Raw genomic sequence first — 21,922 nt, forward strand, 5'->3', positions numbered from 1 at the left:
AGTGTATATAAATGATAACTGAACTTTCATAAACTCTCTCACAAATGTCCTTCTTCCAGCAATAGCACTAATAATCCTCATAAGAACCCATTCCTCTCTGTTTTCCAACATCAGTTTTCTACAGCATGGCCTGCACTTTGGCATTCAGGTAGAAGACTGCAGCACATCTGTTGGCGGACTGCCATTATTCTGTATGGAAGTGCCCTTTCATTACCAAGCACATGTACCTAGTTTTGTTAATGCAATTTGGATTGAATGGATAGGCTGCAGCAGCCTTGGGCACCAGCACAGCTTAAACTGGTAAAGGAGAATACATTTTGGCTTCTTAGCCATCCAAAACAATTTCTAGCTGTGATGTGTCATTATGTTAATTATGTCAATTTCATTAAAAGCAAACTACCAGGGCCCTGCTGATATATTTTAATCTATACATTTTTATATCATCTGTGTTTTTAATAAAGTGAACTTTGTATAACTACAAATAACTGCTAGAAACTCCATGTAATGGCTAAGAAGCCAAAATGTTTCCCGCTTCACAAAGTATTCTGCGCATGCAATGTTTAAATTCACATCCCTTTACTGATATTTTTGTTCACATTTACAAACAGATCAATTTGTCTGCAAAACACAGAGACAAGGGGTATAAGCACCCCTGGATGTGTTCTAGTTTGTCCCAACCCCAATCACTTTTGTTGGACAGTTTGTGTTTTCTATATCATTGTGTTGAGTAGGGAACCATCTGTTGGGTGTTCACTGAAACTGTACCTGATGCTATTATTCTCTTTAACAAGCACAGGAAGTGTCTCATGCTTGTGAAGAATAAATATTTCCCATAAACCAATGCAGCCATTTAGCTCCTATGAAGGTCTCCTCCATTCTTCCTTTGATACACATATGCTTGTAAGCTCTTTGTGTTTGTTAAAGTTACATACCATATTTTTTGCTTCATAAGACGCACTTTTTTTCCCCCAAAAAAATGGGGGAAAATGTCTGTGCGTCTTATGGAGCGAATATGGAGCTGCCGGACCAGTATTCTCACTGCTGTGTTAGTATACAGGACTGGCTGCTTGGCTCTTCTGTGCAGCAGAACCTGCTCCTCGGTCCTACCTGTTCCTCGGTCCAACGGTGTCTTTACCGTCTTCTCTCCATGGCGCTGGCATCTTTAGTGTGGGCACCCAGCTGTGACAGCTTGTGGCTTCACAGCCAGGTGCCTACTGCACATGTGTGAGAAGCGCTGCGCTTTGTGAATGATCCAGCAGTCTTCTGGGACCTGTCACATGCGCCAGAAGACAGGAGCGGATACCTGTCAAATTTGGGTGCCCGCTCCCCCCCTTCCTCTCCCCAAAGCTCTGCAATCTCTGTTTATCTCCTGTACTGTGTCCGCAGTCTCTGGTCATCTCCTGTACTGTGTCCGCAGTCTCTGGTCATGTCCTGTACTGTGTCCGCAGTCTCTGATCATCTTCTGTACTGTGTCTGCAGTCTCTGGTCATCTCCTGTACTGTGTCCGCAGTCTCTGATCATCTTCTGTACTGTGTCTGCAGTCTCTGGTCATCTCCTGTACTGTGTCCGCAGTCTCTAGTCATCTTCTATACTATGTCTGCATTCTCTGGTCATCTCCTGTACTGTGTCCGCAGTCTCTAGTCATCTTCTATATTATGTCTGCATTCTCTGGTTATCTCCTGTAGTATGTCCGCAATCTCTGGTCATCTCCTGTACTGTGTCCGCAGTCTCTGGTCAACTCCTGTACTATGTCCGCAGTCTCTGGTCATGTCCTGTACTGTGTCCGCAGTCTCTGGTCATCTTCTGGATAGCGTATGTACTCTCCAGCGCCTCAGGATATGCACAGCCAAAAGGGAAGCCAAGGGTACCAGGACAGCGACAACCAAAAGGAAATGTTCCAGGGGTGCAGCCCTCCTCAGACGGGGAAATCAGCCACTGGATAGAGAGAAAACAGGTGGCGCACACACCTAGTGCATTATCCAAGGTTTATTGTAGGAATTAAATCATAAAAACATACTCACAGACGAAGCATGTATCTAAAAAGCATAGAAAAATGAAATGGCCACAACGGCGGGCAAGGTGTTGATGCCTCAACAGCGAGGCTCTGACTTTACTTTCCATTCATCATACATCAGCATCACAGGTTGGACATCAGCTCTGAGGAAAGGGATTCGTCCCCGAAACGCGTCAGCCATTTGACCGCACTGACAGTGAGAACACCTTGCCCGCCGTTGTGGCCATTTCATTTTTCTATGCTTTTTAGATACATGCTTTGTCTGTGAGTATGTTTTTATGATTTTATTCCTACAATAAACCTTGGATAATGCACTAGGTGTGTGCGCCACCTGTTTTCTCTCTATCTGGTCATCTTCTGTACTGTGTCCGCAGTCTCTGGTCATCTCCTGTACTGTGTCTGCAGTCTCTGGTCATCTCCTGTACTGTGTCCGCAGTCTCTAGTCATCTTCTATACTATGTCTGCAGTCTCTGGTTATCTCCTGTACCGTGTCCGCAGGCTCTGGTCATCTCTTGTACTATGCTGCAGTCTCTGGTCATCTCCTGTACTATGCCGCAGTCTCTGGTCATCTCCTGTACTGTGTCCGCAGTCTCTGGTCATCTCCTGTACTGTCCGCAGTCTCTGGTCATCTCCTGTACTATGTCTGCAGTCTCTAGTCATCTCCTGTACTATGTCCGCAGTCTCTGGTCATCACCTGTACTGTGTCTGCAGTCTCTGGTCATCTCCTGTACTGTGTCCGCAGTCTCTGGTCATCTCCTGTACTATGCTGCAGTCTCTGGTCATCTCCTGTACTATGCCGCAGTCTCTGGTCATCTCCTGTACTGTGTCCGCAGTCTCTGGTCATCTCCTGTACTTTCCGCAGTCTCTGGTCATCTCCTGTACTATGTCTGCAGTCTCTAGTCATCTCCTGTACTATGTCCGCAGTCTCTGGTCATCTCCTGTACCATGTCCACAGTCTCTGGTCATCTCCTGTACTGTGTCCGCAGTCTTTGGCCATCTCCTGTACTATGTCCGCAGTCTCTGGTGATCTCCTGTAGTATGTCTGCAGTCTCTGGTCATCTCCTGTATTATGCCTGTAGTCTCAAGGTCATTTCCTGTACTATGTCTGCAGTCCATTGGTTCAGAATATTTTTTTCTTGTTTTCCTCCTCTAAAACCTAGGCGCGTCTTATGGTCAGGTGCATCTTATGGAGTGAAAAATACAGTACATAGCTAGATTGCACTTCAATGTATTCAATGTGATTCGTAGGTAGAGGTTTGCAAGAAATGTGTTCATTGTAATCATTTGTGAGAGACATATTTACAAGCATATTGTAATTTCAGTTTATGTGATTGTATTGCAGTTTTACAGAACTATTCACATAAGTAAATTCAGTTTTGGAATGAAACACAACGCTGCTTCTGTCAGTTTTGTTAGCTAGCTGTCGGCTAACCATTAGTAGGACAGCATAGTTTGCCTTATATGTAAATGTTAATAAAAAATATAAAATAAAGGCATGTGAAATAAAAAAAGAATTCAGACTCTAATAATATCTTTACATGTATTGACCCCAGAACATTATCAGAATAATCTGCACTTAGCAGTTAATTTGTATGCATGTAGTGTAAAATATAGACTGCACTAAAGTGAGTATGTACCTAATTTGATGAGTTCTGCATTGCTGACCCCATGTGCTGTAGGTGTATTAGGCATCCAGCCAGCACATAAATAAAATTGAAATTGGGCATTGCATGGGTAGTGCATTTCATACCTGCTTAAAAAATGTTTATTTGAAACAACCATGACCCCTTTTCTTTTCAATCCTACCCTCTTCTCCAATAAAAGGTTAAAAAAAAATCATATACATCAATTATTTTATTACTTAGAACTGGGGGTGCATCAGTTCCATTATTGGTGTTCTTAAAGTATTACTAAACCCACAGTAAAATCAGCCTGTATATGCAGTAAAGCACGCTTGCTATACTCACTGTGGAACTTAAGGAGTTAATCCTCTGCATTGTGTAAAAAAGCTGTTTGATCTTCTCTGATCCTCCCCTTCTTCCAGTGCCCCCCTCTTATTTCCTTATAAGACATGTGTGGAGACACTCTGCATATGCTCAGTTTGGTGCTAGAGAGGTTTTTTTTTTCTTGGGAGAGTGCATGTGATCAGCACAGGGCCAATCAGCACTGTCCAGACAGAGATCAGGGGTCCTGCATCCTCCTTGTGCAAAATTAAAACTCCTCCTACAAGCTTTAACCAGTGCTCTGCTGGACACTGATAGAAATCACAAGACTGCTCTAACTGCTGATGAGAAAAGGTATTTAGCAGTTTATATTTACTAAAATAATTGCATTTCCATGTTCTGTGTACTGCGGGAGACCAGATTTAGCAAATGCAGGGTCCTTGGTTTAATATCACTTTAATGACTCTTCCACGTAAAAAAGATGAGTCAAGCAGGCAAGCATAATTTTATTTGTGGTTGTCACCTCTTCACCCTTGTATATCCATAGAAGAAATTAAATTTCCTTTATAAAAACCTTAAAGAATATGGAAACCCAAAATGTCATATTCCTGATATGTGCCTGCTGTACCACGTACTTGTATGAAAAAGTATCCTGTCTTTGTATTGCTTTCTTTGTGTGAAATCCCTGGTGTTCCTGACAGTCCTTCTGATTTCCTATTAAAAACTGACCACACTAGGCATGCACGAACAGCGTGGTCAGTTCTCTAGCTACTGTATGTTTGGGGGCTTTTATTTTTTGCCACTATTTATATTGTGGTTTTGTGCTGTAATAATAGTTATGACTAAAGCAGTGTAGGCTGAAATGTGTCAACTTTTCTGTATAGTGATTTCTCAATAAACCAAGATTTTTAAGAGCAGCAACGGTGGTGCTGACTATTTTAATGGGATATTCTCTACAGCTGTGTGACTGCAGGTTGGGCAACCGTAATTTCTATTAAAACAGTTATATTAATATGTATGATGTAATTATGTAAAGGAATGGATGGGTAGTAGTACTATACTTTACTAGCTTTATCATAAATGCTGAGAACTCAGCCTGCTCTCCTCCAATAATCAGACTTCTAATCACACACCTCCGCCCTTCCACCTTTGCACAGCCTTTTACTGCGGAAGGCTGTGCAAAGTACTGCTGTTTCTCCTCCCCAGCTCTTATGCAGATGAGGGTTTACAATCACTTTAAGATATTGTGAGATTACAGCAAAAGACATGTAGAAGCATCTTTCTCACTTCTACCTTTACTAAAAGAAGTGATAAAACAGTTTGGCCATCTGTATAAATTAACGGAAAAAAAAGTACTACGGATGAAACTTTCACAGTAGCAGGCAGCAGTTATGAAGAGAAAAGAAAAAGTTGTGAACCTCTGTAGACTTTTATTGCTGTGACTCCATTAGGGAAAAGATACCAGCAATGATAAACGCCAGAGTTTCTAAACCTTATTCACAGTATCCAAAATTAGAAATAAAATTTACTGCAGTTCCACTTAAAATACTTAAAATCCACTTCACTTCTAATAATATATAGATATTTTCTGTTTACTGTTAAGCTCTAATATCTAAAATAGTCTTGAATTTAAAAGAGAAGGGCTTTTTTCCCCCAAAATACCTAGGTGGATGCAGCATTGGTCCAATACTGCATCTGTCCCCCGCCAGCTTTAAGTGTGAGAACTCAGTGATCACATGACCACTGACTGCTGAGTTCTCACCGCCACTATGAGCAAAGAGCGGTGACTGTCAGTCAACGCTCTCGTCTCTGCCACTCTCAGCGCTCATTGGAGCGCTGGGCTGTGGAGGGAGTAGCTGGCTGAGGCTCTCAATGGCTTGCTGAGAAGCTGAGCCAGGTGCCACTCCAGACTCTGGGGTAAATCCCAACTTTAAAGTCGGGATCTTTCCCGAGCCTGGAACGGCTGAGTGACTTCAGCCGACATCAGGCTTCATCCCACTGTCAGCTGAAAACAGGTGACAGGAGTGCAGAATGAACTGCACTCCTGTGATCCACAGGAGACGTACAGTCAGCAGAGTTTTGTTAGCAGAGGCTGTACTTCTCCTTTAAAAAAAAGATATACTACATTTTACAGATCTAATTAACCTAGGCATGTATCCATCCCTTCTGTTGAGTTTCATAAGCTAAATGTTTCAATTTCAGAAGCATTAGCTAAATCCCTTCATGCTATTGTAAAGTTATTTGGAGGAGAAAGGACATAGGAGGAGAGGAGTGCAATTAATTTTGCCCTTCTCAGTATCATTCATAGATCCCACTTTAACATACTGTTCAGTGAAATGTAACTGATCATTTAAAAACTATATCCCTTTTTGGTTGTCATGGTGAAAAGAATAAAAGATGAAGATTCATATTACCATGATAAACACTTCAATCTGATTATTCAAAAGGACAAAAAAGAAAGCATCATCTTTTATGCATGCTTTTTAAAAAGGACAAATTATGTCGATTTACATATATAAAAATATCACTGATTATTTATGGTCACCTAGTTAAAGTAGAACTTCAGTTTCTAAATATATTTTTATAATAAACTGACCAAAAATTTCAACAATAAAAAAATGCAGATTTTGATGCAATGCTTACCTTCTCTCTGGCACTCTCTTCTGTATGCCAGTCCTCTTCTGTCAGCTTCATTTTACCTTCTTCCTATGGGCCCAAGCTATCATGGACACAAGCCCTGGGGGTGCATCACCACACCAGCCTGGTTTCTCAATACAATACTGCAGGGAGGGTTAACACTGCTCTCTGCAGTATAGAAGACCAACACTAACTCCATAGCAAAAAAAGGACCCCCGATTTAAATTTCACAAGCCAGAAGACCACTTGGTTTAAATTATGTACAGTATAACGAGAATAAAAAACAAAAATATTGTGGAGATGGTCTTTCACTAAGTCTTTCATAAGTGTTCCCCATGTGTTCATGTCTGAATAGAAAAGTGCTTTGATGTAGTTTGATGGAGATTATGTTGAGTTCAGAACACAACTATTTGAAATGACTCCATAAAACAGTGGAGAATTTTGAACCCCCTCTACAAGTATACTAATATTATAAATTAACCAGAAATGTAAGTAAACTAGTTGGGTAATATGATGATTACATGCTAGGTTACTGAAGATACACACAAATTAACCACTTCAAGTCCGGACACTTTTACCCCCTTCCTGTCCAGGCCAATTTTCAGCTTTCAGCGCTATCACACTTTGAATGACAATTGCGCGGTCATACAACACTGTACCCATATGAATTTTTTTAGCATTTTTTTGAGACAGGTAAAACTTTATTTTGGTGGTATTTATTCACTACTGGGATTTTTATTTTTTTTTGCTATATAAATGAAAAAGTCCAAAAATGTTGAAAAAAAAGTGTTTTTCTTATAACATTTTGCAAATAAATAATCTTTTTTCATAAATCTTGGCCAAAATGTATTCAGCTATCTGTTTAGTAAAAAAAAGATAACCCAAATTAGTTTATCATTATCATTTTTAAAATGTTTTGTTTATATTTTTCTTTTTTTTTTATATTATTATTATTTATGGGTTTTTTTACATACTGGCACCCTAGCAGTACAGTGACCATAGTGGCACTGTACTACTTGTGGGGGGTGATGAAGATTTATTTATTTATTTATTTTTTATATTATTATTTATGGGGTTTTTTTTAACATACTGTCACCCTAGCAGTACAGTGTCACCATAGGGACACTGTACTACCTGTGGGGGGGTGATGATTTTTTTTCTCTTTTTTTACACTGATTGCTTTTACACTCATAAAGGCTGTAAAATCTATTATTTCTCCTCTGTGACTGCATTCTTGCAGCCATTGAGAAATACTGTGAGAGATGTGATTGGTCACAGCTTGTCACATGGTAGAAGGCTGTTGTGAATAGCCTTGTATCATGTGACCTCCGTGATCATTCACAGATTTCACTAGTAGTAAGCAATGATGTCATTAGTGACATTTTGCTTACTACTATTCATGTGATCACTGATTAGCCAATCAGTGATCACATGATCGGGACCTCACACAGAGGTCCCGTACAGTGATCGGTGTTCTGCTGTGTCCGGAGGACACAGCGGGCACTGGACCGCGGTACCGCGCGCTCCCTGGGCTGAAAATGCAGGCACCGTTTATGAATGGCAATCCACTCCTGCACTGCTTCCATCCGGCCGTTTATGTATATGTGCCGTCCGGGAAATGGTTAAAAAGCCTCTCTAGACAACAAGAAAGAACAATAGGGTTGATTTACTATATTGACAATATTCCCATTTGCAAGGGAAGTTGCAGTTTGCAAGGTAGTTTGCCGCAGAGGTTATTGAATGTGGTGAAATTTTACTTTGCCTAGAATACCTAATAAAGAACCTCTGAAGCAATACTAAAAAGTAAACATTTTATATATGTACAAATTTTATAAGATCTAAGCCTCACAAATTACAGTATGCAAAAGTGTATATCATGTATTACTTACACACGCCATTTTGTTTGAAACAATGTTGTAATATGGCCAACATCAACTGGTCCAGCCAGTAATGTATTGAGCTGCTCATGCATTCCTAGGTAAGAAATAGTTATAGGGGAAACATATATAGGGTAACCCAGAGGCTGATCACAGGATGAGTTGATTAGATTTCTTAACACATGCTTGTTATTCTGAATGCTACCCCGTTCATGGTCACGGTTCCTAAGGAAAATTAGTTCCTGTTGTTGTCCAGCCCAAAGTCCTCGAACACATTCCTTGTTGACCTGAAATGAAAATGCAATGATTAAAATCATAAACGTAGAAGTAGTACTGTTAATTTTCATCAATTGACTATGCAGTGTAAAAATATACGTACTACTTCTGGGTTACACCTATGGCACACAATCAGTTATGACTCAACAGGGGGTACAAAAAGACCACTTTTTCTACATAGACAGCAGAGGTACTGCTTTGCAACACACAGGTAGGGTAAAGGAATTCCCCCTGATGAAGCCACGTGACCCAGTGGCGTAACCCATAGGGGAGGGGCTCTGACGTCATGACGCTTAAAGGCAAACCACACAGCAAGTATATGGGAGTGTGGCAAACTTACTAAGGATCATACAAAATTGTACCAAAGGCGATATTTATTTGTTTATTGTGTGAGTGCACTACATTTATTTAATAAATCTTTTAAAAAGAAGTTAAGGCACTATATTTTCTTTTTGATTGCATGGAACATATATAAATGGAGGAAAAAGTCTGAAAGGAGTCAAGAGACCTCCTAGTGGGAAGAGGAATAACTCCATCCATCCATCCACCTCCAGGAAAAGGACCTCTTGATAACAGCAAGACCCCCTGCTGGGAAAGATGAAAAACTCCATTCATCCATCCATTTGGGATACAGGGATTTATCCATTTATCCACCTCTGAGCCCAATTAAAGGGACACAAGCTTGTATGACCTTACTTAACGGTTTGGTCATATACGTCAGGTGAGAGCACAACTGGTGAAGCAGCACAATATATATAAATTTGGTGGACTATATTTTAGTAATATATCATAGAAGACACCATAGGATCACGGATTGTTAAAGGATTCTTTTTGAGGATTTTTTGTGAAGACGTGCATGCAACTCTAGCGTGATTCCACAATCACACTGTGGAAATTTACTAGGACTCAGTCACTTGATAGTATTTGTTTATATTTTATTAATAATTTAATTTATGTTAATTTATTATATTGAAAGTGGAGCGCAACACCACGGGTTTTTTTTTTGGTTTTTTTGATGCAGAAAAGGGATTCTTTCTGAATAACACAAACTGTAAGATTCTGAACACCTTTTGTTTCCATATACCTGCAATGTATTTAGCTGATAGCATTCTTGCTGGATAATTTTCAGCCTGTGCATCTACCCAGTGGCCCCATTTATCCATGTGGATAGAGGTATACTCTGCAGGACAGCTGGAGACCGCCATGAGTATGGATCCCCATAGGAATGAATGGGGACATGGCATGCATGTGCAGGATATACAGTATATACAGATATAGGACAGAATGGAGTCTGGCGGGGATAAGGTGAATATAAGACCAGGTGGGCTCCACTTGGGGGGTAGCTGCATTCATTAAAAGACAACTTGTATTAAATAATACAATACTAATAATACAATACTGACAGTTCAGTGGGGCTCCTACCCCCCCCTCTCCCCCCTTACATTTTCTGCCAATTCCCATCTATCAGCTGAGAATTGCTGTATAAATACAGTAGCTATTACAAATGCTGCTATCAGAAAAGAATCTTCTGACAATGTGTTTATAAACATTGATTAGCAGTGATATCATGTTACACGTGCATTGTTTGTTTCCCTTTAAATAATTTTGTCCTTTCCTCACTCCATAGCTAGGGGACGCTTTATGTATTTAGTCTCACCCTTCCTCTTCTTCATGCTTTGGTCTCCATTCGTAACATGCTGTATTCTGCTGAAGATTAAACACACTATGATTTTTAACCTAATCTAATATTCATCTGTAAAGATCTGCATAAGTTTTTCGATTAAAGCTTTCTACAATCTGCAGGATGTCATTTGGATTGTGTAACTGTCTACCAAGTGACTAGACTGTAAATTAAGCTAGCTCACAATAACTGGATCAGCTACAGAGATCACACTTTCAGTGCTTAGATTACAGAAGCAGAACAGGTGAGATAGAGAGATATTGGTATTATTAATTACTCTATTTCATTAATTTGCAGATCAAAGGGATACGCTTTTATCAGCATTTAATATTAGTTAAAGTAGAATTCTGGGCTATCACTAACTAATCTTAAAATTGCTCCCACCCTCCTTCTAACACCTATACCAACTAACCTGTAGAAGAAAGATGTATGCACTTCAGGCTGCTCCAGTCCAGTCATGTGATCTCCCCTGTATCAGCCAGTGCTGGCTCCAGAGAAGAACGCTCTGACAATGGCTGGAATACCTAAGTGGTGATGTCTCCCCATAGGCTTACTATGGGCCATCTGTTGTCAGCTTTCCTTCCTCTTCCCCGAAGCAGCTGCTACAGAGGGGAACTGATCATGTGACGGGACCGGAGCGCACAGAAAATAGGTAAGTATATGCAATGCTCCTCTACCGTTTAGTTAGTATAGGTGTTAGGAAGTGGTAGGAGCAGTTTTAAGATTAGTTAGTGCCCACATGGAAGAAAAATATATTTGAAATATATTTTAAAAATATTCTTCCAAAATATATTGACATATTTGAAACACCACAATTTTGCCCATATTCAATATATTTCAAAATATATTTAAAGTTTTTATATTGTATACAGTATATACGTGATTTTGCATTTACAGGTAGTGCCCTACCCATGCCGCCATTGGCAGCCTCAGCTGTCGATTCCCGGTGATCGCCGAGTATCACTGATGAGGGAGAGGCCCGTATGTAAACAATACAGATCTCTGCCTTGCTAGCTCCTGCTTAGCAGAGCAATACAAAGCAATGTGCTGATACAGTGAAATATACACACACAGCACACAGGTAACTTATTGATCACCCCAGATGTTAGTTGATCGCCGCCATTACTAGTATAAAAAAAAAATTCCAGTATTTATACTTAGATTTTTTACATTTCTTTACTGGACATGTTTAACCACTTGCTTACCGGGCACTTATACCCCCTTCCTTACCAGGCCAATTTTCAGCTTTCAGCGCTGTCGCACTTTGAATGACAATTGCACGGTCATGCAACATTGCACCCATATGAAATTTTTAGAATTTTTTTCTCACAAATAGAGCTTTCGTTTGGTGGTATTTAATCACCGCTGGGTGTTTTACTTTTTGCGCTATAAACAAAAAAGAGCAAAAAATGTGAAAAAAAAGTTTCTTTGTTTCTATTATAAAATTTTGCAAACAGGTAATTTTTCTCCTTCACTGACGTGCGTTGATGAGGAGCACTGATGGGCACTGATATGCGGCACTGATACGCAGCACTAATGAGGTGGCACAGATAGGCGGCAATGATAGGCGGCAGTGATGATGGGTACTGATAGTCAGCACTGATAGGCAGCACTGCTGGGCATTGACTGGCACAACTGCTGGGCACTGACTGGTGGTATTGACTGGCAGCACTGCTGGGCTGCACTGATGGGCACTGGTGGGTGGCACTGCTGGGTACAGGTGGTTGGCACTGCTGGGTAGCACTGCTTGGCACAGGTGGGCGGCACTGCTGGGCACAGGTGGGCGGAACTGGTGGGTGGCACTGCTGGAAACCGATCATCAGGGCACTGATCATCAGTGCCCAGATTATCAGTGCCGATCCCTGCTCTGACAACTGCCACTTCTCGGCAGTACTTTCCTCGCGCTCTGACAGTGTGAGGAAAGTGCAGCCGAGAACCGGCAATTGCATTTCCTTGTGATCAGCATGTCATTGGACACGGCTGATCACGTGGTAAAAGGCCGCTGTGATTGGCCTTTGGAGATCGCCGGGTGCGAGCCGCGGAAAGCGCGTTCTGGGAAGACGTCATATGATGTCCACCCAGAATTGGCCGGCCGAAGTGTAGCTGTCATTCAGCTATCTGCGGTCAGCAACTAGTTAATAGGCGATCAAATACCACAATTGTCAGTTAAAGTAACGCAGTGCCATATTGCACAAAATGGCCTGGTCAGGAAGGGGGGTAAATCCTCTGGAGGGCAAGAGGTTAAATAAACACAACGTTATTGCCAAATAGACAGGCCTATAACAGAAATGTAAAAATTGCTTATTATGTATTTTTATACTTTAAATACAAAATATTTGTTTGTACAAATAAACATTTAACACAGGGTGCACCTTAACACAGAATTCACACAGCATTATGGTCCTAATGTATCAACATATCATACTAAGAACTGTAGTTTTTTATTTTACACAGCGCCAAGCTTTTAGAACATTTAAAGTTGAACTCCAGCTTTTGTTACACTTTACACGCTTGTTTGGGCCAAGCTGGCACAAACGAATTATGTCCCTCACTAACATGTGAGGCTGCTGGATGTGCTGTATATACTGTATGTAGCCAAGGCTACATACAGTATATAGCACTGTGTTCTAGGTGCGAGCTGGGACCTTCCTGTCTCATACCTGGTACACAACAGAGTCTGAGCAGCCCTCAGCCATTCATAAAAAGCAAAGTATTCTATCTATGAATAAAAAGCTTCCTCTGATTGGTGGGCTGATGATGTCACAACCTCTGACTCTGCCAATCAGAGGAAATAGAACAAAGAAAACCTAAAAAAGAAAGTAATGCTGCCACCACATCTAAGAATTGGTAAGCTGTAATATAATAAATTTTTGCTTTTGGATTTAATAACGCTTTAATGCTAGTCCTTATAGGTTTTCCAAAGCAAAGGTGAAAATCCATATTCAGTGTGTCACAAAAATGCCTGGTGAGGCATGTCAAGATGTTTTCAGCCATATTGTAACCAGGCTTTTTTGTGGCATTGGAGCAGTAAAGGCTTCTTTCTGGCAACTCAACCATGCAGTTCATTTTTGTTCAAGTATCCTCGTATTGTGCTCCTTAAAAGCAACCACAGAGTCTTTTTCCAGAGCAGCCTTTCTTTCTCCTGAGGTAACCTGTGGGTTTTTCTTTGTATACTGAACAATTCTTCTGGCAGTTGTGGCTGCAATTTTACGTCGTCTTGGTATTAGAGATCCCCAAATTTTCTACTTCTTAATAAGTAATTGAACAGTATATTCAAGGGTTTGGATATCTTTTTATATTCTTCTCCATCTTTATAAAATTCAATTGTAAAATTCAACAAATACCTTGTTATGCAGATCTTTTGACAGTTCTTTTCTGCTCCCCATGGCTCAGTGTCTAGCTTGCTCAATGCATCCATGTAAGAGCTAACAAACTCATTGACTATTTTTACACAGACACTAATTGCAATTTAAAAAGTCACAGATGTTGGAAATTAATCTTTAATTGCCATTTTACCCTGTGTGTGTCAACATTCCAAGGTATGTAAACTTTTGATCAGGGCCATTTGGATGATATCTGTTATCATTAGGATTTAAAAAGGAGCCAAACAACTGAGTGATAATAAATGGCTTCATATGATCACTATCCTCAAATAAAAGACATTTTTTGGCATGATTAGTCATATTTTCAATATCAATGTAAAAATTTCACGGTTTCTGCTAGGGTATGCAAACATTTGAGCATACCTGTATATATTAAACAGTATATATCACATGCCTATATGGGGAAACCAGAGCAATTTAGTTAGCAGAGAGGAACTGTTTGGCAGCAGCTTTGCAAGTACTTTATTGTTTCAGATTTAGAAACCAGATCTAATTCCCTGTTTGAAAGTGGATTTTGATATGTATAGAGAAACAGACAGCCTAGGATTTATTTGTACAGTTGCAAGAAAAAGTATGTGAACCCCTTGGGATTACGTGGAGTTTTGCATGAATTGGGCATAAAATGTGCTCTGAACGTCATCTAAGTTACCACGATAGAAGAACACAGTCTGCTGAACATAATACTACACAAACATTAGATGTTGCCATGGTTTAATTGCACATAACATGTAAACATTCACAGTGCAGGGAGGAAAAAGTATGTGAGGCCCTAGCTTAATGACTTCTCCCAGAGCTAATTGGAGCCAGGAGTGAGCCAACCTTGACTCCAATCAGTGTGATGATATTGGATGTGTTGCTGACAGCTGTCCTGCCCTTAAAAAACACACACCTGTTTTAGGTTAACTGGTTTCAAGAAGCACTGTCTGATGTGAACCATGCCTCGCAGAAAAGAGCTCTCAGAAGACCTACGATGAAGAATTGTTGACTTGCATGAAGCTGGAAAGGGTTACAAAAGTATCTTCAAAAGCCTTGATGTTCATGTGTCCACGGTAAGACAGACTGTCTACAAATGGAGAAAGTTTAGCACTGTTGCTACTCTCCCTAGGCGTGGTCGTCCTGTAAAAATGACTGCAAGAGCACAGCGCAGAATGCTGCATGAGGTAAAGAAGAATCCCAGAGTGTCAGCTATAAATCTACAGAAATCTCTGGCACATGCTAACATTGTTGTTGACACATCTACGATAAGGAAAACATTAAACAAGAATGGAGTACATGGGAGGACACCACGGAGGAAGCTATTGCTGTCCAAAAAGAATATTGCAGCACGTTTGAAGTTTGCAAAAGAGCACCTGGATGTTCCTCAGCACTACTGGCAAAATATACTGCGGACAGATGAAACCAAGATTGAGTTGTTTGGGAAGAACACACTACACTATGTGTGGAGAAAAAAAGGCACAGCACACCAACATCAAAACCTCATCCCCACTGTAAAACATGGCGGAGGGAGCATCATAGTTTGGGGCTGCTTTGCTGCCTCAGGGCCTGGACGGATTGTTGTCATTGATGGGAAAATGAATTCCAGAGTTTATCAAGACATTTTGCAGGAAAACGTACGACCATCTGTCCGCCAACTGAAGCTCTGCAGAGGATGGGTGATGCAACAGGACAATGACCCAAAGCATACAAGTAATTCAACAAAACAATGGCTGCAACAGCACAGAATACGCCTTCTGGAGTGGCCCAGTCAGAGTCCTGACCTCAACCTGATTGAAATGCTGTGGCATGACCTTAAGAGAGCGATTCACACCAGACATCCCAAGAATATTGCTACACTGAAACAATTTTGAGAAGAGGAGTGGTCCAAAATTACTCCAGATCGTTGTGCAGGTCTGATCTGCAACTACAGGAAACAGGTTATTGCTGCCAAAGGAGGGTCAACCAGTTATTAAGTCCAAAGGTTCACATACTTTTTCCTCCCTGCACTGTGAATGTTTACATGTTATGTGCAATTAAACCATGGCAACATCTAATGTTTGTGTAGTATTATGTTCAGCAGACTGTGTTCTTCTATTGTTGTGACTTAGATGACGTTCAGAGCACATTTTATGCCCAATTCATGCAAAACTCCACGTAATCCCAAGGGGTTTGAAGCCTGACCTGCTGTATGGACTCTTGCTACCTGTAAAAAGCAACCCCACTTGGGCTTTATCTATACTAAAAGAGTTTTGCTAGCGTGAAAGCCATCACATGGAAACTGCTTTGGGCTTTGTAGTGCATAATACCTTCCATAGAAATTAATAATCCACAGAAATATAAATGGAAACACATTTATATCTAAAGTGACAAGACAAATACACATTCCAATGAGAGAACCAGCGTGAAAAAATTCTATTACCTTTATAACTTTAAAGCTGAGGTAACTTTTTTGAAGCATAATCACACTGTAGTCATCATTCCCTTCATCAACAACATGTCTCAATGTCAGAAGCTCTTCTTTGTTAGAAAGTATTGCAGCTCTCCAAGCAGGATCTTTTTCATCACAAATTACAACCTTTTCTTCAAATACCTTAATTGCATCAAAAAGTGCAGGATGATCTTCATATTCTTCAGGACAAGCAAACTGACTCTGGAAAAATTCCCAAAATATTCTTAAAAGAAACTTGAACACTTGAGATTTTAACAGCTTTTCTTTTTTTTTAGTTTCCGAACTATTGTATTACAAGCTGCACATATATAAAAAATGTTTATAGGGTCTTAAAAAACCTGAGGCACCTCAAGCAACTAGACCAGAATGTTGATCTTTTAGTCAATATATGGTGCCATAGTAGGTTTCAGGCTTTCACGATTGGTATAGTGATGGCATACATATTTTATATGTGATTTCACAGTTACTTTTATGATGTAACAGTAAAGATTCTTATGTCATAGTCTAACTAGCATATTGTAATTCTCAATATGATGATGCCATGGTAGATATTTTAATGAAACAATCCTGTATATGTAATGCCAAAGTATGTATGTCAATACAGTTAGTAATTCTTGTGTCATAGTAACTATTATGATGTCAAAGTCAAAAGTGTGATATCTGTCGAGAGGCATGCGCTAGGGGTGTCCACTGTCCCTGCTGATTTATACCCTGGCAATTGCCATCAGAGCACATCCAAATATTAGAGGCCTGTGCTGGGGAGCCTAGTGGAAGCAATAGTCTTTATGCAGATGATATGCTTTTGTATCTGAAAGATGCAGATTCCTCTTTAATGACTGCACCAAATCTTATTAAACATTTTGGGGAGTACTCAGGACTACAAATTAATTAGGATTCCAAATTCTACCCTTAGATCTTGGGGCCCCTACAGCTGAGTAAGCTTCCCTTCCCCTGGTGAGAGTGAGTCAAATTAAATGCAGATACAGATTTCCCGCTCCTTTGTACACAATACTTAAAACTAAAACTCAGATGTGGACCAGTCTTCCCCTTGGGGTTATGGGCCGCATAAACTTAATAAAGATGAGCTTGCTACCAGAGCTATTGTATATTTTTGGTTTCCCCTGTGTATCTGCCTCTTCATACTTTCAAATCTTTGGAGTCCATTCTCAACACTTTTATTTGGGGTAACTCCCGACACATATTATCCATGGGGACCCTGAAGAATCCCACAGATTTGTGTGGTATTGCTCTACCAGATTTTAACTTATATTACCTAGCTGCTCAATTGTTCCATTTTTTTCACTTTGACAAAGAGGATAAGGATTGCTATATCTCTCTGGCTTGCTCATGTACTAATGGGTTGATGGTCCATCCCTACCAGACCCTTCGAGGTGATACGCATGATCCTGCCAATCTGGGAGGCTGCAGGGGTCTGGTCTTCCATCATTGTAAAATATGGGAATTGGCCCTTCGTACTGTAAAACAAAAGCCCCACCCTTACATGCTCGTACGCCCCTTTGGGGTAACTCCTGTTTACCAGAACTGCTCACTATACCTGATTATGAGTTGTGGATTGATAAGGGAGTTATATACCTATCCCACATGATTACAACTTGTGGTTTCAAATCATTTCAGGATCTTTCATTTTGAATTTGCATTGCCTAACTCCATGTTCTTTCATTATCTCCAGCTCCATCATGCACTGCATACCGAATTTGGGGACACGTTGCCTATTCTTGAGTTTCTTCATTTATTGGATGTATGCTTAGGTAATGACCCCAAAAAGCTAACATCCACTTTTTATAATTCCCTCCTTCAACCAGCAGCTGCGAATTTAGCTTACCAGTTGAAAACTAAATGGGTGGCAGATTTGGGGGAGCTGGAGGATGATGAATGGGAGGATGTTTTAGAATCTAGCAAACTGATCTCCCCATAACCTTCTGATCGCCTCACCCACCTGTATATTTTACATAGAGCTTATCTAACTCCTATTTGTTTAATGAGGTATCGGCCACAACACAGCCCTCTTGCCCCAGATTTGGGCACCTAGTGGTTCTTTCTATTATCTATTATGACCACCTGGTCATTCAAGGTCATTGGGCCCAGGTGGTTTCTACATGATCACATGGGCTCCGCACTAACCATATGCCCTAAACAATGCCTCCTGGGGCTTCTTCGTTATCGAGACAGTGATAAACATTTACATGTTTTTCTTCAAGAAACATTTTTGTTGGCAGGAAGCTAATTGCAAGGGTCTGGCTCAGAGCTTCACCATTGACAATTCAGCATTGGATTGCAGCTATTAATCTCACTCTACCTTACAAGAAAGTTATTCATATTCACAGAAGTTGTCCAGCTAAATACAATCAGATATGGGACAGATGGTTTTAACAACCCTCTACATGTAATGTGGATGAGTCTGAAGACTCACACTTGTTATTTTCCTTTTTTTGTATCCTGCACTGCTTCATGTCTATACTACATGTGCCCATGTGTCTATACTACAAGAGCCACTCCTCCTGCTACTTATCATTGAAGTTCAAACCTTTGCTTGTGTACGGGCTATCACAGAAGTATGTTTGTCATTAGGATTTGAGTAATCTATATCTTGCTCTCTCTGATGGGACTTGTCTTTCTTCTGTATTGCACTATGTTATGGTGTTATTTGTATTGCTCCTTTGTATTGTATACATGTTTCAGGTTACCGTGGCTGTTGGACTGGTGCTTCACCAGTGGCAGCTTTATAGTTGAGTGTAAAAAAAGACAGTGACAATGTAAAGGCATGTGAGACTGAAATCAACTGGAAAAGGCTGGGTGGCTTAATCCAACCAAAATTACAATTTCTGGTCATCAGACTAAATGTTAGGTTTGGCGAAAGTCAAACAGCACACATCATGTTTCACATACCATCTCCACCGTGAAGCATGGAGGTGGTAGCATCAATGCTGTTTGGATGCTTCTCAACAGCAGAACCTCAAAAGTTTGATAAAGTAGTGGGAAGAACTCACACAGCAAAATACATTAAAATCCTGAATAAAATCCTGATACTGTCTACAAGAAATCTGAGCCTTGGTAGAAGATTTTTCCTCTTGCAAGACAATGACCCCAAACAAAAGGCCAGAACTACACAAGAATAGATTAAAAACAGCAATGTTTGTAAGGGCTGACTAAATTGTTTTTGCCTCTTTCTTCCAATCAGGAGAAAAGACATTGATTGTTGGGTGGTAAAGGTCATTCTGCCAAGTCATAGAAATAACACCTTCCTCTGTATGCTGGGGAACTCAGGCTTATCATGTGATCATTCAATACATTTCTGATGATCAGTGTAAAATAAAAGGAAAGGTATTCCCAGAGGCGTAGCTTGAAGCTTGTGGGCCACGATGCAAAAGTTGACCTGGGACCCCCCACTACCTTCCACTGTGCACCAAGATGCTCCCACTGGGCGCCAAGATATGATAGCTGTATGGTGGCTGTCTCACTCTTCTCTCTCTCCTGCTGCCGTCTGCACGTGCACACAAGGTGGGGTGAAAGCAGTAGGTTTGTATGTAAAAGAGGAAACTCAGCAGGCTCTCTGACTTCCAGAAGCACATACAAGACCACCAAATTCACCCAGCAGCTCACAGTATGGCCTGCCTGCCCCCACCTTGTGTGCACGTACAGGGCTGAGCAGGAGCGGGAAGGGGGGTACTGTACTGGGTGGGTGGCGGGCTGATCAGAGAGTGTGCCACTGCACATATATCACACCTTTTTTTTTAACAGCTTTAATTTATACATTATTAAACAGCACCCAGTTACCTCTCTCATGGCCAGGCTGCAGTGATATAGAGAAGCAGGATATTAGGGAATAGTAACACCCCCCTTCCTGGTAATGACACATGCCCTCCTGCCTCCTCTTGGTATTGACAGATGACACCTCAAGAGCCCCCCACTTCAGTTAATCATAGATGATCCCCTACTCCTGTAAAGACAGATGACTTCCCCTCCTGGTAATGACACATGTCTCTCCACCAGGTAAACACAGATGACCCTTCCACCCCCCCCACCAGGTAATCACAGATGACCCCCACCAGGTAATGACAGTTGACCCCCCCTCCCCCCACCAGGTAATGACAGGTACCCCCCACCAGGTAATGACAGACGACCCCCTCCCCCACCAGGTAATGACAGATGACCCCCACCTTCTCCTCTTAGTAATGACACATGGATTCCCAGGGAATTATTAATTTCCACCCCACCCACCATCCTGGTAATGTCACATTATCCCCCCCCCCTCCCATGCTGACAATGACAGATTCCCCATGCAGCTCCCTCTCTCCTCTTCCTGCTCAAACTGTCACAGTAAACTCTGCAGCCCTCAGTCCCTCAGGGGCCCCTCAGGAAGTGTTACAGGATTTTGTGAGCATTTTTGTCAGTAGGAGTTGTGGGGCAGTGTGTGTCTGTTCTCTGCATGGATCCAACCAGCTTCTGAACGGTGCTCTCCTCTTCCTCCCTCACTCAGTCCAGTGACAACATGGTGTCCATCCCCACCTGGGTGTCAGCACTGACACTTTCCTGTCCAGTAGGGCTGGGCTCACCCCGTCCTTCCTCTGCTACTCTTCCTTCCACTACAGGACTTGAAAATGGATCAAAAAGCTCAGATCTTCGTTGGGGTTTCGGGGATTCTATCCTCTCTTGGATTCAGGCCTTGTATTCCTTTCCTTCGGCCTCCGTTAAATACGCTGGGTATTTCTCGGATCCCTTTCCTGTTGGGCGAGGGACGAGGCAGGGTTGCCCGCTGTCCCCGGCGCTCTTTGTCCTGGCGCTTGAGCCACTGGCTTTAGCGCTCCGGACCGATTGCAATATATCGGGGGTTCCATATGCGGGACAGGAGTTTAAGCTGAGCCTCTTTGCGGACGATGCCCTCTTGACCCTTACTAATCCTCTGACGACGCTTCCTAACTTGCAACGAGTTCTTGAGCGCTTCTCCTTGATTTCGGGTCTACGTATCAATTTAGATAAAACCGTCGCTCTCAATATTACTTTGGCTTCAGATTTGGTTTCGCGCCTACAATCCCACTTCCCTTACCGGTGGGCTTCCTCTTCTCTGGAATACTTGGGCATTCGCTTGACCCCCACCTATGACTCCCTTTTTGCTGCAAATTATTATCCTTTGCTTAGCTCTTTATCTTCTCTTATGCATTCCTGGCAATTTCCGCACCTGTCTTGGATAGGACGGGTTCATTCAGTGAAAATGACCATTTTGCCGAAATTGTTATATTATTTTCGCACCCTCCCTGGGCGGGTTCCTCCTCACTTTCTTCGGTTGCTTCAGGCGAAGTTTATGCGTTTTATTTGGGCCGATAAACACCCCAGAGTCTCTAGAAACACGCTCTTTGCTCATAGACTCCAGGGTGGTCTTGGGGTACCCAATGTAACTAAGTATTATCAGGCGAGCCAGATTGCCCCGCTGTCTATGTTGCATGCTTCCTCCGATGTTCCTCTCTGGGTCCTGCTGGAACTACCTAATTGTGCCCCTATCGCACTGTCAACACTCCTATGGCTTCCCCCTGCCCTGCGCCCTATGGCGCTGAGTCCGATGTTGCTCCATGGCCTACAAGTCTGGGACTCGGTACGTTACTCCAGTGGCCTGATGTCACCCTTTTTGCCCTTGCTTCCAATCGTTAACAACCCTCTTTTCCCACCGGGT

At 41.6% G+C, this 21,922-nt stretch overlaps 1 protein-coding gene across 1 annotated transcript in view; it reads right to left on the reverse strand.

The window, feature by feature from the left end:
* Positions 1-21,922, reverse strand: part of PCNX2 (pecanex 2) — a 212,046-nt gene that overhangs the window by 18,531 nt on the left and 171,593 nt on the right. The window contains exons 29-30 of the mRNA XM_089669801.1: positions 16,207-16,437; positions 8,484-8,758 (exon numbers count right to left, since the gene is read on the reverse strand). Coding sequence (XP_089525927.1) covers positions 8,484-8,758; positions 16,207-16,437 — 506 coding nt within the window. The remainder of the gene's footprint in view (positions 1-8,483; positions 8,759-16,206; positions 16,438-21,922) is intronic.

This window comes from Staurois parvus, unplaced genomic scaffold (genome assembly GCF_062004578.1).
Source record: "Staurois parvus isolate SC_StPar_1 unplaced genomic scaffold, SC_StPar_1.0 ptg000081l, whole genome shotgun sequence".
In the NCBI taxonomy this organism is placed as follows: Eukaryota; Metazoa; Chordata; class Amphibia; order Anura; family Ranidae; genus Staurois; species Staurois parvus.